This window comes from Pterocles gutturalis, unplaced genomic scaffold (genome assembly GCF_000699245.1).
Source record: "Pterocles gutturalis isolate BGI_N339 unplaced genomic scaffold, ASM69924v1 scaffold15156, whole genome shotgun sequence".
NCBI lineage: Eukaryota > Metazoa > Chordata > Aves > Pterocliformes > Pteroclidae > Pterocles > Pterocles gutturalis.
In genome coordinates, this window is record NW_010098068.1 from 3,318 (window position 1) to 19,044 (window position 15,727).

Genomic DNA, 15,727 nt, shown 5'->3' on the forward strand with positions numbered 1-15,727 from the left:
CCTCTGCTCAAATTCTACCAATTGTTAGAAGTGTTCAACAGCTACCCTACATCATACTGCATAGGAGTATAGGTGTCTGTCTTGGAACAGGAACACATTTATGGATTCAGCATTGCCAAAGCATTGAATCACTGAAGTTAAAAGCTCCCTCTGAAGATCATCTAGGATATCTCCATGTTCAAAGCAGGGTCAAAGAGAGCACATTGCTCAGTACAGTGTCCTGTCAGGTTTTGAGTATCTTCAAGAACGGAGACTCTAGAACCTCTCTGAGCAACCTGCTTCATTTAAACATATGAAAACATTTTTTCTGTAAAGGTAAACTGAGGTACAGGAGATTCCAGTGTATGTCCATTGCCTCTTGTTCTTTCACTGGTCACTACACAAAGAATCTGCCTCTGCTTTACATCTTCCTATCAGGTATTTATACACAATTGATCAGATCTCCCAGGAAAGTTGTCTTCTCCAGGATGAAGAATTATCAAGCTCTCTTGGCCTCTCCTTGTATCACTGATGCTCCAATCCTTTATTAATCTTTGTGACCTTTTGCTGGATTTGGTTCAGTATGTCCATGTCTGTATTGTACTGGGAAGCCAACAACTGGACACAGCACTTCAGATGTGGTTTCGCCAGTGCTAAATAGAGGGGATGGGTCACCTCCTGGCAACATGCTTCCTAATGCAGCCCAGGAAGCTGTTGGCCTTCTTGCCACAAGGGTGCATTGCTGGCTCACCTTCAGCTTAGTGATCACCTGCACTTCCAAATCTTTTTCTGCAAAGCTGCTTTCCCCCAGTCAACACCCATTGTGTACTAGTGCCTGGAGTTATTCTTGCCCCAGCACAGTATTTTGCATTGCCCTCTGCTGAACTACACGAGGTTCCTGTCAGCCCATTTCTCCAGCCTGTACAGTCCCTCTGAATGGCAGCGTGATCATCTGATACATCACCTGCTCCTCCTGAGTTTGTGTCACTTGCAAACTCTCTGAGCATGTACTCTGCCCCAACATCCGGGTCGTTAATGAAGATATTAAACACTCCCCAGCACTGGTGGCTGACCTCCAGCTGGCCTTCCTGTCATTGATCACAACCATTGAGGCCTGGCAGTTCAGCCAGTTTCCAATCTGCCTCACTGTCCACTGATCCAGCCTGTAGTTCATCAGGTTGTCTGTAATGATGTTACAGAGGATAGTGTCAAAAGCCTTATTAAAGTTAAGATAAACAACATCGAGGGCACTCCTCATTCACCAAGCCAGTCATCTCATCGTAGAAGGACATCAGGTTAATCAAGCATAATTTCTCCTTTATAAATCCATGCTGACTGCTCCAATCACCTTCTTGACTATCATGTTTGGAAAAGGTTTTCAGGATTCTTTGCTCCATCACCTTCCCAGGGGTGGAGGTGAAGCTGCCAGGCCTATAGTTCCACAGATCCTCCTTCTTACCCTTCCTGAAGTCAGGATAGAATTATTTTCTTTCAGTCTTCAGGAATCTCTTCCAATTGCCTTGACCTTTTGAAGACTAATCAACAATGGCCTCAAACTGCCCTCAGCCAGCTCCCTTAGGATGCACCAGTGTAACCCACTTAAGTGCTTGCTTTTGAGAAACAAAAGCTTCACTGCATCAGAGCACAACACTACCTCTTCCTCTTTCAGGTTGGCTGTGGCTATGCTTTCTATACAAGTATATTGACTTCATGAACACAAACATGGGAAAACTGAACAGGACAACTGCATATTGCAATACTAAAAAAAGACTAATGAGTAGGGAAACGCCTTATTCTCCATTGTATCTGATGTGCAGGATGACACTGCGAAGAAAACACAAGAACTCAGCACACTCAAACCTGAATTTTCTGCCAAAATGAAAGTATCACTGGAGTTAGTACAATGGGCAAGAGCTGTTCCTTCCTCTACAGTGACGTATGAACACAGCTATACAGACTTGAACATTATACACCAATGCCCACAAAGCTTTTTTCTATTCAATCACAATAGCAGAGTTGGAGTCAGAGCTCCAGGAACAGTAATAAAAGGATTCTACTGCCACCTATTCTACCAAGTTCTCAGCAAGATGACAACTTCGGGTTCATTCAACATCAGCCACTGAAGTGATTTTGCAGGACATTATGACCACCAAAAGCTAATAAATGGGGTTCATCTGCTTACCAGGATAGCCTTCCAGACTTTGTCTCACATTGGTCACCGTAGGATAAACCTTAATGGAGGGAAGGGGAAAAAAAAGTAACCTTAATAACACAGATCTAAACACACAAGCTGTCATTAAAAAAAATCACCTTAAAGAAAACTTACTTGAGAAAAAGAAACATTAAAAGCTTAATTTTTCAGAATGAACAAAATTACACTGCAGCTTAAAACTAGTCGTCTACCAGTACCAAAGAAAGTCTCTTTAATATTTTTACCACTCTTGCAGAGCTTACCAAAATTGGCTAGCAAGACTCAAACAATCCTGCTTCAACCACTTCCACCGTGGTCAAAGTAAGCTCCTAACATTATTTTATGAGATTTTGGCTCATATCTCAAATATGAGCATAAGCACATGGTAAGGGCATAGTCTGACAACATTTTATCCTTGATTTAACAAGTTTCTGACACACAGAACTTGTTTCTGCTCCTCCCCTTAATTGTGCTAATAACCTGACCAAAATAACCAGGTTAGAAAATAATTTGTTTCAGCTATTAATCACGCAGGGTTCAGTTACATCCGAGTAGCAGTAACAGCTGCATCTATAAAACTCAATGAAAGACAAGTCATAGAATGAGAATATAATTTTGATTAGATTATAGTCTAATGTCATGCAGATGGAAATTATAATACATTTTTCTAGCATACCATGCACAAGTAAGCATCACTAAGTAGCATCCTTATGATTTCACAATTACAACTACATTAATGTCTTCCAAAAGTTAAAAGCAAACCCATGACTAAGATTTAAACAACAAATTAATAAATACTAAATAAAGGTCACTAGCATCTAAATGACATACCAAATGAACTGGAACATCACATTTAAGGAGAGTTGTCACACTGCTGCCTGCAGCCACCAGGCTCTCCTGGAACTCTGAGCACAGCCACTTGGACCCATCAGCTCCCACTGAACCAATGCTTGAGAACTGTCCAACAATAGGCCAGGATTCCTGTGCTGGTATTGAGGAAGCATGCTCTTTCAAAAGCTAGTGAGGGAAATTAAAACATTGTTAGACTTCAACAGGCAAAGAAAACCTTAATTAGGGGTTCTGTATAGCTTCTGATATAATAAATCCTCTATAATTCACTTCTGCCAACAGAAGAGATTAACAGTCATACTATCTGTTTAACTTTGCAATAAAAGAAGTAATCAGGCTCTCCAAACAAACCCACTGTTCTTCAAGTGAAGACCAAACATCACAAGTTTTGTCCAAAAGCTCCAAAGCCAAACATTAAATAATGGGTAAAAAGAATGCTAGCAGCCCTTCTTAAAAATATGAAACATTAGCTTCAGAAGTCACAATAAATACAATGACTAAATCTTTTTATATTTGGTGGTTGTTGGCCATAAAATTCCTCTCATATCCTGAAGCCCCAGCTACAACAGAAGCCTACAAAAGGAGGAAAAAAGAACAATTGAAGAGAAAATTGAAATAATCCTTTCAGAGGAGTTCTTTAGCTGTGAATGGAATTTAAAGTCACATTAAAAACAGATGGATATAGGCACATATTGAATTGTATGTAGTGGCTACCTTCTCCCCCCTCTCTAGAGAAGACATATAACTACATCAGTGTAGTGTCACCAGGTTATCTGCATTGTCACTAAAAAAAAATTAATCTTTTTAATCACAGAAACATTTCCCACAAGATAATTTTTATTCTTTACAGGCTTTTTCTGTTTTATTTTGTTATAATCTTTTTAATCACAGAAACATTTGCCACAAGATAATTTTTATCCTTTACAGGCTTTTTCTGTTTTATTTTGTTTTAATTCAGTGTCTTACCAGGCAAAAGTATGTGCAGACAACGCACATCAGAAAGGGCAAGCTCTTTACAAGCACAGGGAGGTCCAATAGAGTAACCTTGTTCTCAAAAGCAATGTGACAAATAGACATTTTGTATGTCTCTGAAGTTTGCCATGGACAGAATTAGAATTCCATGTAAAATTCACAATGGCATTTGAAATAATGCCACCTCAGCAGTAGATGTAGGTTGAAAATTCCCCAATTATGAGAAACATTTAACAGATGACACGAAATACCTTATGTGATTCTAAACCAATACTGAAAATGAAGGGGCCCTACTTGAGATATGATGCAATCTTGTATGAAGATCTACCATATGTCTTATTTAGATAATGTGGGGGGGAGAGGGTAAGAGTAATCCACGTTCCTAATTATTCTGTGCTCTTAAAAAAAAAAAAAATCAAGATCTTACAAATGTAGCAGAACAAAACTGTTCCTAATTATTCTGTGCTTTTAAAAAAAAAAAAAATTAAGATCTTACAAATGTAGCAGAACAAAACTAAAAACCTGACTAAACTGATGACATCAACTATGTGCAAACTGGTTTTTAATCCAATGGGGTTTTGCAAGGTCATTAGGAAAAAAGAAACTGTACTAGCCCTTAACATTGAAGTAAATAAGCCTGTTCCCTCTGTGCAGGCAAGTCTATAGTGACACATCTTTCCTCACTGAGTGCCTTTGAAATAGTCTGTATTTGGTTCCCAGTCACAGAAGACTGGATTTTGATAGCGTTACACTTGTTAGAAACACCAACCGCAGATAATAAGTCATTTCAGTGATGGTGACTCCTCAGATACCTGTAAGCACATGACAATCCAGACCACAAGCTAACCATGGTAATAATCCCCACGTGCATTATGTGCAAAGTCTACACTGTCATAAATTGCAAGATTATGTTATTGCTAACTTAAACTGTAACAATGTATTAAAAGATTGCTGATCATAGCTGGAAAAAATGAAAGGAACTAAAGAGTGCTCTCCAAAATCCTATTTATAGTTAAAAGGATATTAACAAAAAAAGGTTACGTTTTAGTACCTTTCTGAGCCTAAGATGACCCCACTTTTCTTTATCACTACCTTGATATCGTCCAGGGGTAGAACCAAGCAGGTACACCCTAGAGAAAGAAAAAAACCAACACCAACTTGCACGCAGCTCTGCAGTGTTTTGGTTTGTAAAGTATTAAGGTATTTAAGCAAAATCTATCAGCAAGATTGAAAAAAGAATTGCTTCCAGAAATAATTAATCTTTCACACTTAAGATTTACAATATAAAGTAGATTTTCATCTGTATAGTTTATTATTAGAAATCTATATGGCTGTCATGCACCACCAGGCTGCTCCATGGCATAGATGGGAACTGTATCTATTTCTGTGTACAAAAATGCAGAAGACAGATGATGCTAGCAATAAATGCAAATAGCCCACTTGGCACAGAACTGGGCATGTAATTTTGAGAAAAGCCAATCTATTGCTACATCCAAATCAGCAGATTCAGGTATGAGATTTCATTTGGGCACCTAATAGTTCAGATGCAAAGTACAGCTTGTTCACCTGTCTTCCTAATAATGGCTTAGTAGCCTGTTTGACTTTGCCCTGAAAACAGAGACCTGCCCAGAGTCACAACAAACAGATGGTTTAAGAAGCTGTTCTTTACTGCATCTTGCACGTAGATTTATATCTTCTAGTTATTTTATATGGCAAGGAATCAACCCTTCTCCTAACAAGTGACTCTTCCCTAACCCACACAAACTCACATCAGCTAGGGCTCAGCCAGCCTGTCCAAGCTCATGCACATGACCAAGTGAATAAGAACAGCAGCTCAGGCTGTTACCTCACCTGACTAGAAGGTAAAAACTTTTTTTTAACCCCCTCCAGTCTTGTAAGACTCCACGTGAAGAAAAAAAACCCTTTGTTTTATATATAGACAAGGTTTCAGCTTTCATTTCCACCAGTTTATGACCTTTTTCAACCTTCAACAATTTTTTTTCCAGTTTATAAAACTGCAATTAAGTAGCCAAGGAGATTTACACTTTCTGAAATAAATACCATACTTCAGTGGAAATGCAGGATGTACCTAAGTAAATTAAGCATCCTGTATTATTTTAAGTAATATCAGCAATGTGATACTAGAGAAGACTGTTTCAAGACAAAATATATCACTGCTTAACATAACATTGCCTACCAGACACAATCCATGCCTGTAATGGGCAAAATTCTATGCACACATACATGGATTTAACTTTGCCTTAAAAATACAGAGGCCTGTTCTTAATAAAAATCTCCCATCATAATAACCCTGGATTATGTGATCCCTCTTACATGACTAGCCAAATACAACTCAATTTTTGTCCACCTAAGTTTTGAGAGCAAATATTTAAGCCAGACTGACTTAAATGAACCTCTGAGTCCCTATTACTCACAGCTACCTTCAGTCAAACACAAGGTCTAATAGATCCTAACAGATATGTTTAATTTTTTGGAAAAAAAGCATGCAAGTTACTATAAACATAAGATAAGTACCTTGTCTCTGATAAATCATGTTCTTGAATCAGATCTATCCATTCCTTGAGCGTAGGAGAATTGTAAGCCATCAAGTAACTTATTAGGTCAGATTTAAAATTAGTTTCAGATTCACCAGCAGAACCAGTTGCTCCCTGAGGTAGCCTTGGATATAAAGGGCTTAGCCACATTCTAAAAACAAAGCCAAAAAAACAAGGACACTATACATTACCATATGGTTTTTAGTAAGTGACTAAAGCACATCTGAAGGTCCTAAATGAATACTAGACAGATTTATTTTTATACTAACTATAAGGCAACTTGCCTTTACATTACAACTACAGAATCAAGTCTTATACTCAATAGCACAAAACTAATACTTTCAAATGAAAACAAGCATCTCAGCACATTTAACCATGCATCTGTTTACAGCTTTCATCACTGTTAAACAAGACAGGCTCAGACTTACCAACAAGCAGCCCTTTAATCAAGATTTTCTGTATGAATACAACACTGCAACACATTCTGTTAAGCTACTGGTTTGTGTAATGATATAGAAAAACACCAGTTACAGCATCTGAAATGTCTGCATAGTCTGAAGAGTGGCCCACAATGACAATTTGCCTCTCCAGAACTTCCATCACAAAAAAACAGGGTGGACACTACACAGGGAAAACATTTCTTTCCAGACACACATTATTGTAGCCCTGGAAACCAAAGGCTCTGCATTATCAACTTTACAACTTTTGCTATCCTTTGTGATTCAGAAGTCTATAAAGCAGAGAAGCTAGTGAACCATCATATTGGTGATGCTGCGTATTATTGCAGTGTGCAAAAGTTAAAAAAACCATTTTTCATGTTTGACAAGTAGGGCAACTTGTTAAGCATCTCAAATAGGTAATTACATACTGCCTTGGACATCTGAAAAGCTAACTGCCAAGATACTAAAGCTGTCCCTAAGTAAAAGATTTAAAGGCAAAAAAAAAATCAGGGGCTGTGTTTTTGCCACTCAAAAACCCCTATGAGAGCTTGCCTCAAGCAAGTGAAAAGCCTCAGAACCTTGCCATATTTAATGCCAGCAAAACGGATGTCAAGGTGACAGTAACTTCTGAAAAGCCATTTTAAATTAGTTTGACGAAAAAATGTTATACCATGAGTTACTGTGGAGATCTAACTAAAAAAATGCTCCCATAAAAACAGCCAAGAACGGAAGAGGTTGAGAAGCTTTATATTAACATGTCACGTGCTCTAAACAAAACTGTATCCCAAGCTGGCTGTTAAGTTTAAAAACTACCAAAAAAAAAACAGGAAGAAAACTCCTTCCAAGGAAAGGATACTGGGTCATCTACTGTATTAAGGAACCAATGGTTCTCAGCATTTATCAAGTTACATTCTAGATATATTCACATCATTCTTGCGGTATTAAGATAATCTTTAAATAGCTACTTCAGATTTGTATAAAGAGGACTTTATAGCTAGGTAGTTTTTTCATAGAGAGTCAGCATGGCATAATAAAAGACCTTAAACAAATCAGACTGAGTTTAAGGCAACAGCCAGCTCAGGACATAATTCTGTTTACAGTAAAAAGCAAGCAGAGTTCAGGCTTAGACAGCTACCACCATTCTAGGCTTGATTTTTTTTTTTTCCCCCTGCAGGATAGTTCTATCTTAGGAGTCTAAGACTTGTAGCACTGGATCATCTGACCTAACATCCCCCATCTCCAGCAGTAACAGATATCTACAGAAAGTATTAAAGCAAATATACACCTGCTAGAGATTGTTGCTTACCCCTGAGTTTTCTGGTGCCAATCTTCAGCAATAAGATTGGATGTATGTATCACAACTCGAAGACCTTCTTCATATAACAACAACATCATTTTCCTTTAAAAAAAACAAAGATACATAACACCTCATCTGTTTCAAGTACACTGAGAGCAGTAGATAAAATAACAATTAATTAAAATGCTCTAAGATAATTATGTTCAAAACATTTGTTCTGCATAGTACAAACAGACTTCAATCCATGTGTATGTCAAACTCGCGTGGCAGTCATTAGACTATACTATATATTTTGCCAGCAGTGTCATACAATATATTCCAGAGTACAGCTTAACATCCCATGCAAGTGATTTCCCAAAGCAAAAATGGATACTTGCAGAAGACTTTCTATATTTGTGATGTTCTTCAGATAAAAAATAATTAAGGAACACTAAAAGGCCTTTGCTTACAGATGAATTTATTAAAACCTTTTTCTTTGAAAGGACCCCAAAATTCAGTAATTATTTCCAGATCATCTACATTAACTGCAAAAACTGAGTAAATCAGTGTTTTGTCCAACTTGTGAATGACTGATCAAGCATTAAGTTCTGGTATTAAGGCATGAGTTAAGAGCCAGGACCTGCAATTCACTGACTTCAATGACTTGTCTAACTTGCACATCTATCGACCTAATAGCTTATTTGTTTCCTTTAACTAGAACAATCCTACCATCTATAAATACAAAATAATTAACAACATTTTTCTTTGCGACTCATCAATTTCTATGAAACCCAGTTTTAGTGCTTTAAAATAACTTCCAGATGAATGAAACACACATAGAACATCAAAGATACTACTTTTAAAATTCCATCAATATACATTAGGCCTTCAGAATTATGTTTTCACAAACAGTAACAATCTATCTTCCTATCTCAAATACTGTAAGACACCCAACACCCAACGCAGTCCAATCATGGTAACCGCATGTACCAACTCGGTCGTCATCTTTTGAAGTGGAGCTTTTTACTTCATAACTGTTACTTACGTATGGTGAGTTCCAAACGCAATATCCAGTTTAGCCTATAAAATTAAAAAGTTGATAATTAAAAATTCCTATTGTGCATTCCTATAAGAAAAAAAGGAGGAGAGGTGCTTCTTCATTTCGTTCGATTTCACTGCTCTCTAGTGGACAGATGACAAAATACATTATTTTTCTCCTCAACACCTTTAATGTACTTTCTAATTCCCAGAAGTCAGTTAGTCTTTAAACAGCAAGGCAACTCTTTGCTGGAACTGCTCCTGCAAAATTTCTGGTCTCTTACAGCAATATTTTCAGAAACAGTCAGCCTCGCAGAAAAGGTCCTGAGGGTTCTGCTGGACACAGAGTTGAACAGGAGCCAGCAATGTGCCCTTGCAGCAAAGATGCCCAACAGTGCCCTGAGCTGCACTAGGAGGAGTGTTGCCAGCAGGCCAAGGGAAGTGAGCAATCCTTCTCGTCTACTCAGCACTGGGGAGGCCACACCTGCAGTACTGGGTCCAGTTCTGAGCTCCGCAGTACAGCAGAGACACGGACACACTGCAGAAAGCCTAACAAAGGGCCACCAAGACAATTAAGGGACTGAAGCATCTCTCCTATGAGGAAAGGCTGAGAGAGCTGGGGCTCTTCAGCCTGGAAAAGGGAAGGCTCAGGGGGATCTCATCAATGTGTACAAATACCTGAAGGGAGGGTGCAAGGAAAAGGGAGCCAGGGTCTTTTCAGTGGTGCCCAGTGACAGGACCAGAGGCAACGGGCACAAACATCAGGAAACACTTTTCTTACTGTGAGGATGACCGAGCACTAGCATGAGTTGCCCAGAGAGGGTGTGGAGTCTCCCTCCTCGTAGATATTAAAACCCCATCTGAACACTGTCCTGGACAACCAGCTCTAAGCAACCCTGCTTAAGCAGGAGAGTTGGACCAGATGACCTCCAGAAGTCCCTTCCAACTTCAACCATTCTGTGATTCTGAAGCATATGATGACTGTTATAAGCAGTTTAATGGCTAACATTGCAAAGAAAAGGACAAAAGCCAGACAGGAATGCTTATCAGTGCTCTGCTCCAATTAGAGTATTTAGAGCACAATTTCTACAGAAAGAATGAGACACAAGTTACAGATGTTAAGAAAATACTTTTAGCCAGTGATGGCTCCAACACTGTGCCTCGTTAATATGGGCATAAAGGAGAAGATTAAAATACTTATATTTCATTTTTGGGGCACTAACACAATGGAATGCATGCAGACTACCAGAAGAACCTGAAGCAGTATGCTCAAATAGGAAAATCATCACAAATGCCATTTTCCCCTACTACTTACTATTAACTACACTGAAGTTTATCATACGGGACATACTACATTAAAATTCTTGTTGTGTGTGAAAATGAAATATTATATGCAAAAACATGAATTTATTCTTAGCATATCTGAAACTGTTGCTACACCACAACTTAGTGCAAACACATCAATCTCTAGGAAGCTCAGAGTTACCAGACCCTTTGAGAAGGCAGAAAATTCCAAGATCATCCTCCTCCTGACAAAGATATCCCCATGATCAATAATATATTCTGCCTAGGAAAATCCTTAAACACTGGCAAGTTGCCATAACCACATCCCTTCCCCTGGTTGAAGCCAATAACTTTACAACTCTGGGACAGCAAAAGAGTGACCATAACATCAGAGAAAACAGCATGTGCCAGGAAGTGTGCTCGTAACAATTTTAACAGCATTATGGAGTTTTATTTGTAACAGCATTTTCTTGTGTAAAACATATTTGGACAAAAAATAATTCTTTGAAGATACTTAAGATTACAGTGACACTAGGGCTAAGTTCTGTGCTTCACCTCAAAAAGTGGTTCCTCGTCAGTCATTACAAGAATCTGAGTGTAACATGTTAGTGGAGAAGGTTTGCAGCTCTTCTGTGAGCACCATGACATTTTTGTGGGCAGTCGTTTTGTGCAAACCTCTTGTTGGTGACAGTCTACCATAATCACAGAAGACCAGGAACATCGTTACCATGTTCATATGGTCCTGGTAAGTATATTCCTTAAAGCATAACAACAAATTCTTGACTTCCCCTATAAGGTGTGTCTCCAAAAGATGATACAAATGTTAATTACCTGACAAAAGCTAATGTTCTCATAGGGGCGTGCTTGTGCAAGCAGTTCAGCTTTGGATTCTCTCTTTTCGCCATGAACTATCAACAATGGCTTCTTCCTGAAATAAAAGGAGATTACTATTAAAACACCAAGTGAATTAGTAATAAGTCTAAGTCACTCCTTCATGTAGCTATGACTTCTGGCCCCTAAATCTAATAGCCCAGCAGGAAGATGGCACTAAAATCTATATGCCTTATTAACTCAAAAAAGCAGTAGCTACACCAGAACCTCCAAGAGAAAGACACTAGAAAACTTCAATGGAAAAAAAAAAAAGTAAAACAGGAAGCATGGAGTAAATCAGACCTAAAATAGAAACTAATAATACCAGATCTTGTAAGGAACTGCTGCCTGTATAGCTGGAAACAGATAGAAAAAAGGTCTCAGAAGTATTGATATATACAGTGTGGATCTAAGACAATTTAATCATTGTTACCTTACAGAGAAGATGGGAAGAAAGAGGGAAAAGGAGAGGGATAGGTCTATTCCAGCAGTAGTTTCATGTTCACTTCCCAATACTCTGTTCTACTACATTTCCAGTAAAATGCAAAAGGAGAGAAAACTGTACGCCACACGATCAAGGTTGCAATTATCAGAATGGAATTTCAAGCAAACAGGATGACTGCTTTCATGACAATACCCAGCAACTCCAACCATATAATAGCCACAACATATCATCTTGATCACTTTCACATAGCTTTTTTGCACCTTTCCTACATTCCCTCCTTCCTCTTGCATTACCTTACTCTTGGCTCAGTAACCTGTACAGCAAAAAGCTTGCTGTTCCATCTCTATAGGTCATCTACTGCACTGTTGTCATGGGCCACAGTGGGATGTCATGTTAGTTAATAAAAATCAGAAACCAACCATACTGAACTCTGACCATTTAACAGTCTTAAAAAGAGGCAAGAAATCAAAAGAACTACAACTGTGAATAAGTATGCAAGGAAAACTAAGAGTCTACACATACACAATTGGTAACAATAATTTGCAACTACCAGCAAGCATTTATCATTGAATTATAACAGGAACTTGCACGAAAAGAATGATTTGGAAACTGTATCATTTCATCTTCAAAAAATAAACATACCTGAATTCCTGTGGATACTGCTTTACAAGCCATCCCACATCTACACAGTAGTTAAACTTGTACATAAGAAAAAGAAACCAGAGTCATCAAAAAGAAAAAGCAGAGTTTGTCAGAACAATGAACTACAGCAAGGAATGCTTTCTATGTAAAGTCATCACTCAATACCACTTATATTGTACACACCATGTTTTAAAAACAGGTGAAATTTTTGAATTTCACATGCTTTCTCTCATGTCTCTAATTCCAGAACGAATTAAAGTTATTCAAAAGCATGTATTAGTGTTCATAAAATTTAACATACAGAACAAGACTCACATACACATAATGTAAAAGCTCTGATTCAAGAACCATCTCTTTGCCATGTGCTTATACCATGAACAGTAGTAGCAAAAGCTTCTAAGCAATAACAAAAATATCATTCCTAGATTGCAAGGCTTTCAAAAAATCATTTACATGCCATAAATATGTGTTTTTAAATTGTGCATTCCCTGAAAACAGAGGAAAGCAATCTTATAATTGCCTGAATTCTAAGCAGAACATGAGACTATTTTTATATTTCAATAAGTTGTTGTTCAGTTGAGAACACTTAAGAATTCCATCTGCATTTTAACAAGTTCCCTGCTAATACCAGCTACATGGCACAAACATGGATTACCAAGCTGAAGGTTAATGAAGTGAAATAAGCAAGTGAAATCAATTTGTCAAACAGGAAACTCACCTGGGCAGAAGATATGAGAGTCCCAAAAAGAGGAGACAAAATATCTATTAAAAACATGAGAGCATAATTGAGTAAAAAAAGGTTCAATTAAGCATTTCACATCTTGAACAGTTTGGTAACTACCACAAGTACCAGATTTTTCAAAGACATGGTGTAACAGACATTCACAATGAAGTTTACTGCTCTGAATATTCAAGTCACCAATTCTCCTGTGAAACCCTTATGGTCTTACATCTATAAAAAGCATTAACTCTCTCTCAAAAAAGTAGAAAACAAATTATAGAAACTCATTAGGAGAAAGACCAAGATCATACGGAGAAAGGTCAAACTACTCTCTCCCCTACATAAAGGGCTTGAAGAACTGTGGCAGGGTAGAAGCAGTAAGGTCATAGCTAATGCTCAAAGACTTACCTGTTGCTGACTGGTTGTAGGATATGTGTACCCTTAGTTCATTCATGGTAACACAGAAAACTAATCCAACTGAGGATTTACAACCTCAATAACTGAAGCACAGCAGCAACTTTAAAGCGTATCCTACAAATAACCTTCTAGGATTGACAAAATATTTCATGCCCTATCTCTATAGAATATGATTTTGCAGATTAAACAAACAAAAAAGTAAGCTCCTCCATCAGCTCAACTAACCACCTAGCAGGACAACTAGTCCTCAAAGAGAACAAGCCAAAAGCCACAATGAATACATGAAGCAGATGAAGACATACAGCAGTAAAGCAAGTGAGGTCTCTGACACCAGGCTGCTAACAATAATCAACGCTCACAGGGAGCACATAAGGTTGAAGTAAAGTTACAACCTAATTGTATAGCTCGTCAGTCATTTCTCGTCCTTCAAAGAACTACAAAATTCTTCTGCCTCATTTTACTGTATTAATGCTTGTTCCTGATTCTGTCTTGTGATTTATGAGATTTCATTCCCGAATGAGGGGATGTTTACAGGTGCATAGAGCTGTTCCCCTTTACATCAAACTACAACTACACAGCATTCCTGAAGCACCAGCATTGTACACCCAAGCCTTCACTCCATCTTGACTTACGCTCAGTTCTAATTGAATTTAAACAGACCCATGAATCCCAGACACAGAACTTCAGAAGCACTACCTCATACCGCGTCAAGTAATGGTGAATTACGAGGCCCAAACCACTCAGCAGTAGGAAGTGCAAACAGCTACTCAGGGAGCACGGTTACACACCCAAGAAAAGCATCCCTTCAAGAGCCAGGAAAGCAAGCAGTTTTCCCCAGATTAACTCACACAGAAAGCAACAATAAGCACCATATGACTTGCCTTGGCTAAACGCACGTTGTATTTGTGCAGCATAACTCAGAAGTTACAACAGAATCAGCAGCAGCAAATTAATGCTCTATACACTATACTTCTAATAGAGAAAGGCAAAAATAAGAGAACCAGTTCCTACAACCTGCACATTTAGAATGTGAAGCCTCAGTTACACCAAGGAATATTTGAACTTAAAAATATCCACAAACAAAAAATAAGCAATATCTTGCAAACTAGTCTCCCAAAAGCTTACTTCTATACAAGCCCCTTGTTCACCTTTTATGTGCAGGGCTCCAGAATTATAGCTCTGTTCAATTCCACTGACTTTAGTGAGAAAAAACCTGAAAGGGTTCCCTCCATTCAACAAATCCCAGGTATCTTGGGCTTCACTGGGTGTTTCATCATACTCCTCTGCTTTCTGATTCTCTGAGAGTTCATCATCTTTGTGAAGATTCAAAGGATGTTCTTTGGGTGCATCACATTTTTCTTCTTTCAGTGTTTCTTTGTGGGCATGCTTTTGCTGATCTTCAGGCTCTTCATCACTACTAGAAAGACACCAGCCTAAGCCTTCTTGGTTAGTTCTCTGTTTTTCTGCTGGAGGTATTTCTGTAGAAAAACTTTTATCACCAAGCTTCAAGGGAGAAGCTTTTCTCTTGTGAGCAGCTTTCCTAGCTTCAGAGCACGGATATTGTGGCCCACTTGTTCTGCCACGTACAGCATCCAATGGTGAAGATGTAGATGGCTTTTCGCTGTCAGAGTTTTCCTCGGTACTTTCATCACTACTAGACACTGTCCATTTTCCATGTGCACCTTCCTGAAGCATGTTCCTAGGGATTAAAAAACAAAACACCAAAGAGAAACCGGGCATTTTTGCGATGCTCCAGTCTGTTTCTCCTCCTAGTTTCCATTTCGTTATTAGAAGATAACTGTGCTTTTTGTTTCTGTGCCCAGGAAACAAAGAAACACGTGCGATGGGAGCAACCGTGAGATACGAAGCAGCTAATGCTGAAATCCGCACACGGAAAGCCCCTGGGACAGGGGCACGTACAGGAAAGCATTTCAGCAGTCAGAAGAGGAATACGCATCGCACAGGTATTTCTCATACCGACTCTAACGCTACAGGGCCTCGTGCGCTCTGCCAGGGAGACACAGCAGCACGGGGCAGCACCGGCGCCG

The 15,727-nt window shown here is 38.6% G+C and overlaps 1 protein-coding gene across 1 annotated transcript in view; it reads right to left on the minus strand.

Annotated features, from left to right (window-relative positions):
* Positions 1-15,374, minus strand: part of TDP1 (tyrosyl-DNA phosphodiesterase 1) — a gene marked incomplete at its 3' end in the record, with an annotated part of 16,372 nt that extends 998 nt beyond the window's left edge. Inside the window, exons 1-10 of the mRNA XM_010087627.1 lie at positions 14,828-15,374; positions 13,260-13,303; positions 12,542-12,597; positions 11,416-11,512; positions 9,308-9,342; positions 8,293-8,385; positions 6,527-6,697; positions 5,043-5,121; positions 3,002-3,187; positions 2,162-2,210 (exon numbers count right to left, since the gene is read on the minus strand). Coding sequence (XP_010085929.1) covers positions 2,162-2,210; positions 3,002-3,187; positions 5,043-5,121; positions 6,527-6,697; positions 8,293-8,385; positions 9,308-9,342; positions 11,416-11,512; positions 12,542-12,597; positions 13,260-13,303; positions 14,828-15,374 — 1,357 coding nt within the window. The remainder of the gene's footprint in view (positions 1-2,161; positions 2,211-3,001; positions 3,188-5,042; positions 5,122-6,526; positions 6,698-8,292; positions 8,386-9,307; positions 9,343-11,415; positions 11,513-12,541; positions 12,598-13,259; positions 13,304-14,827) is intronic.
* Between the last annotated feature and the right edge of the window lie 353 nt (positions 15,375-15,727).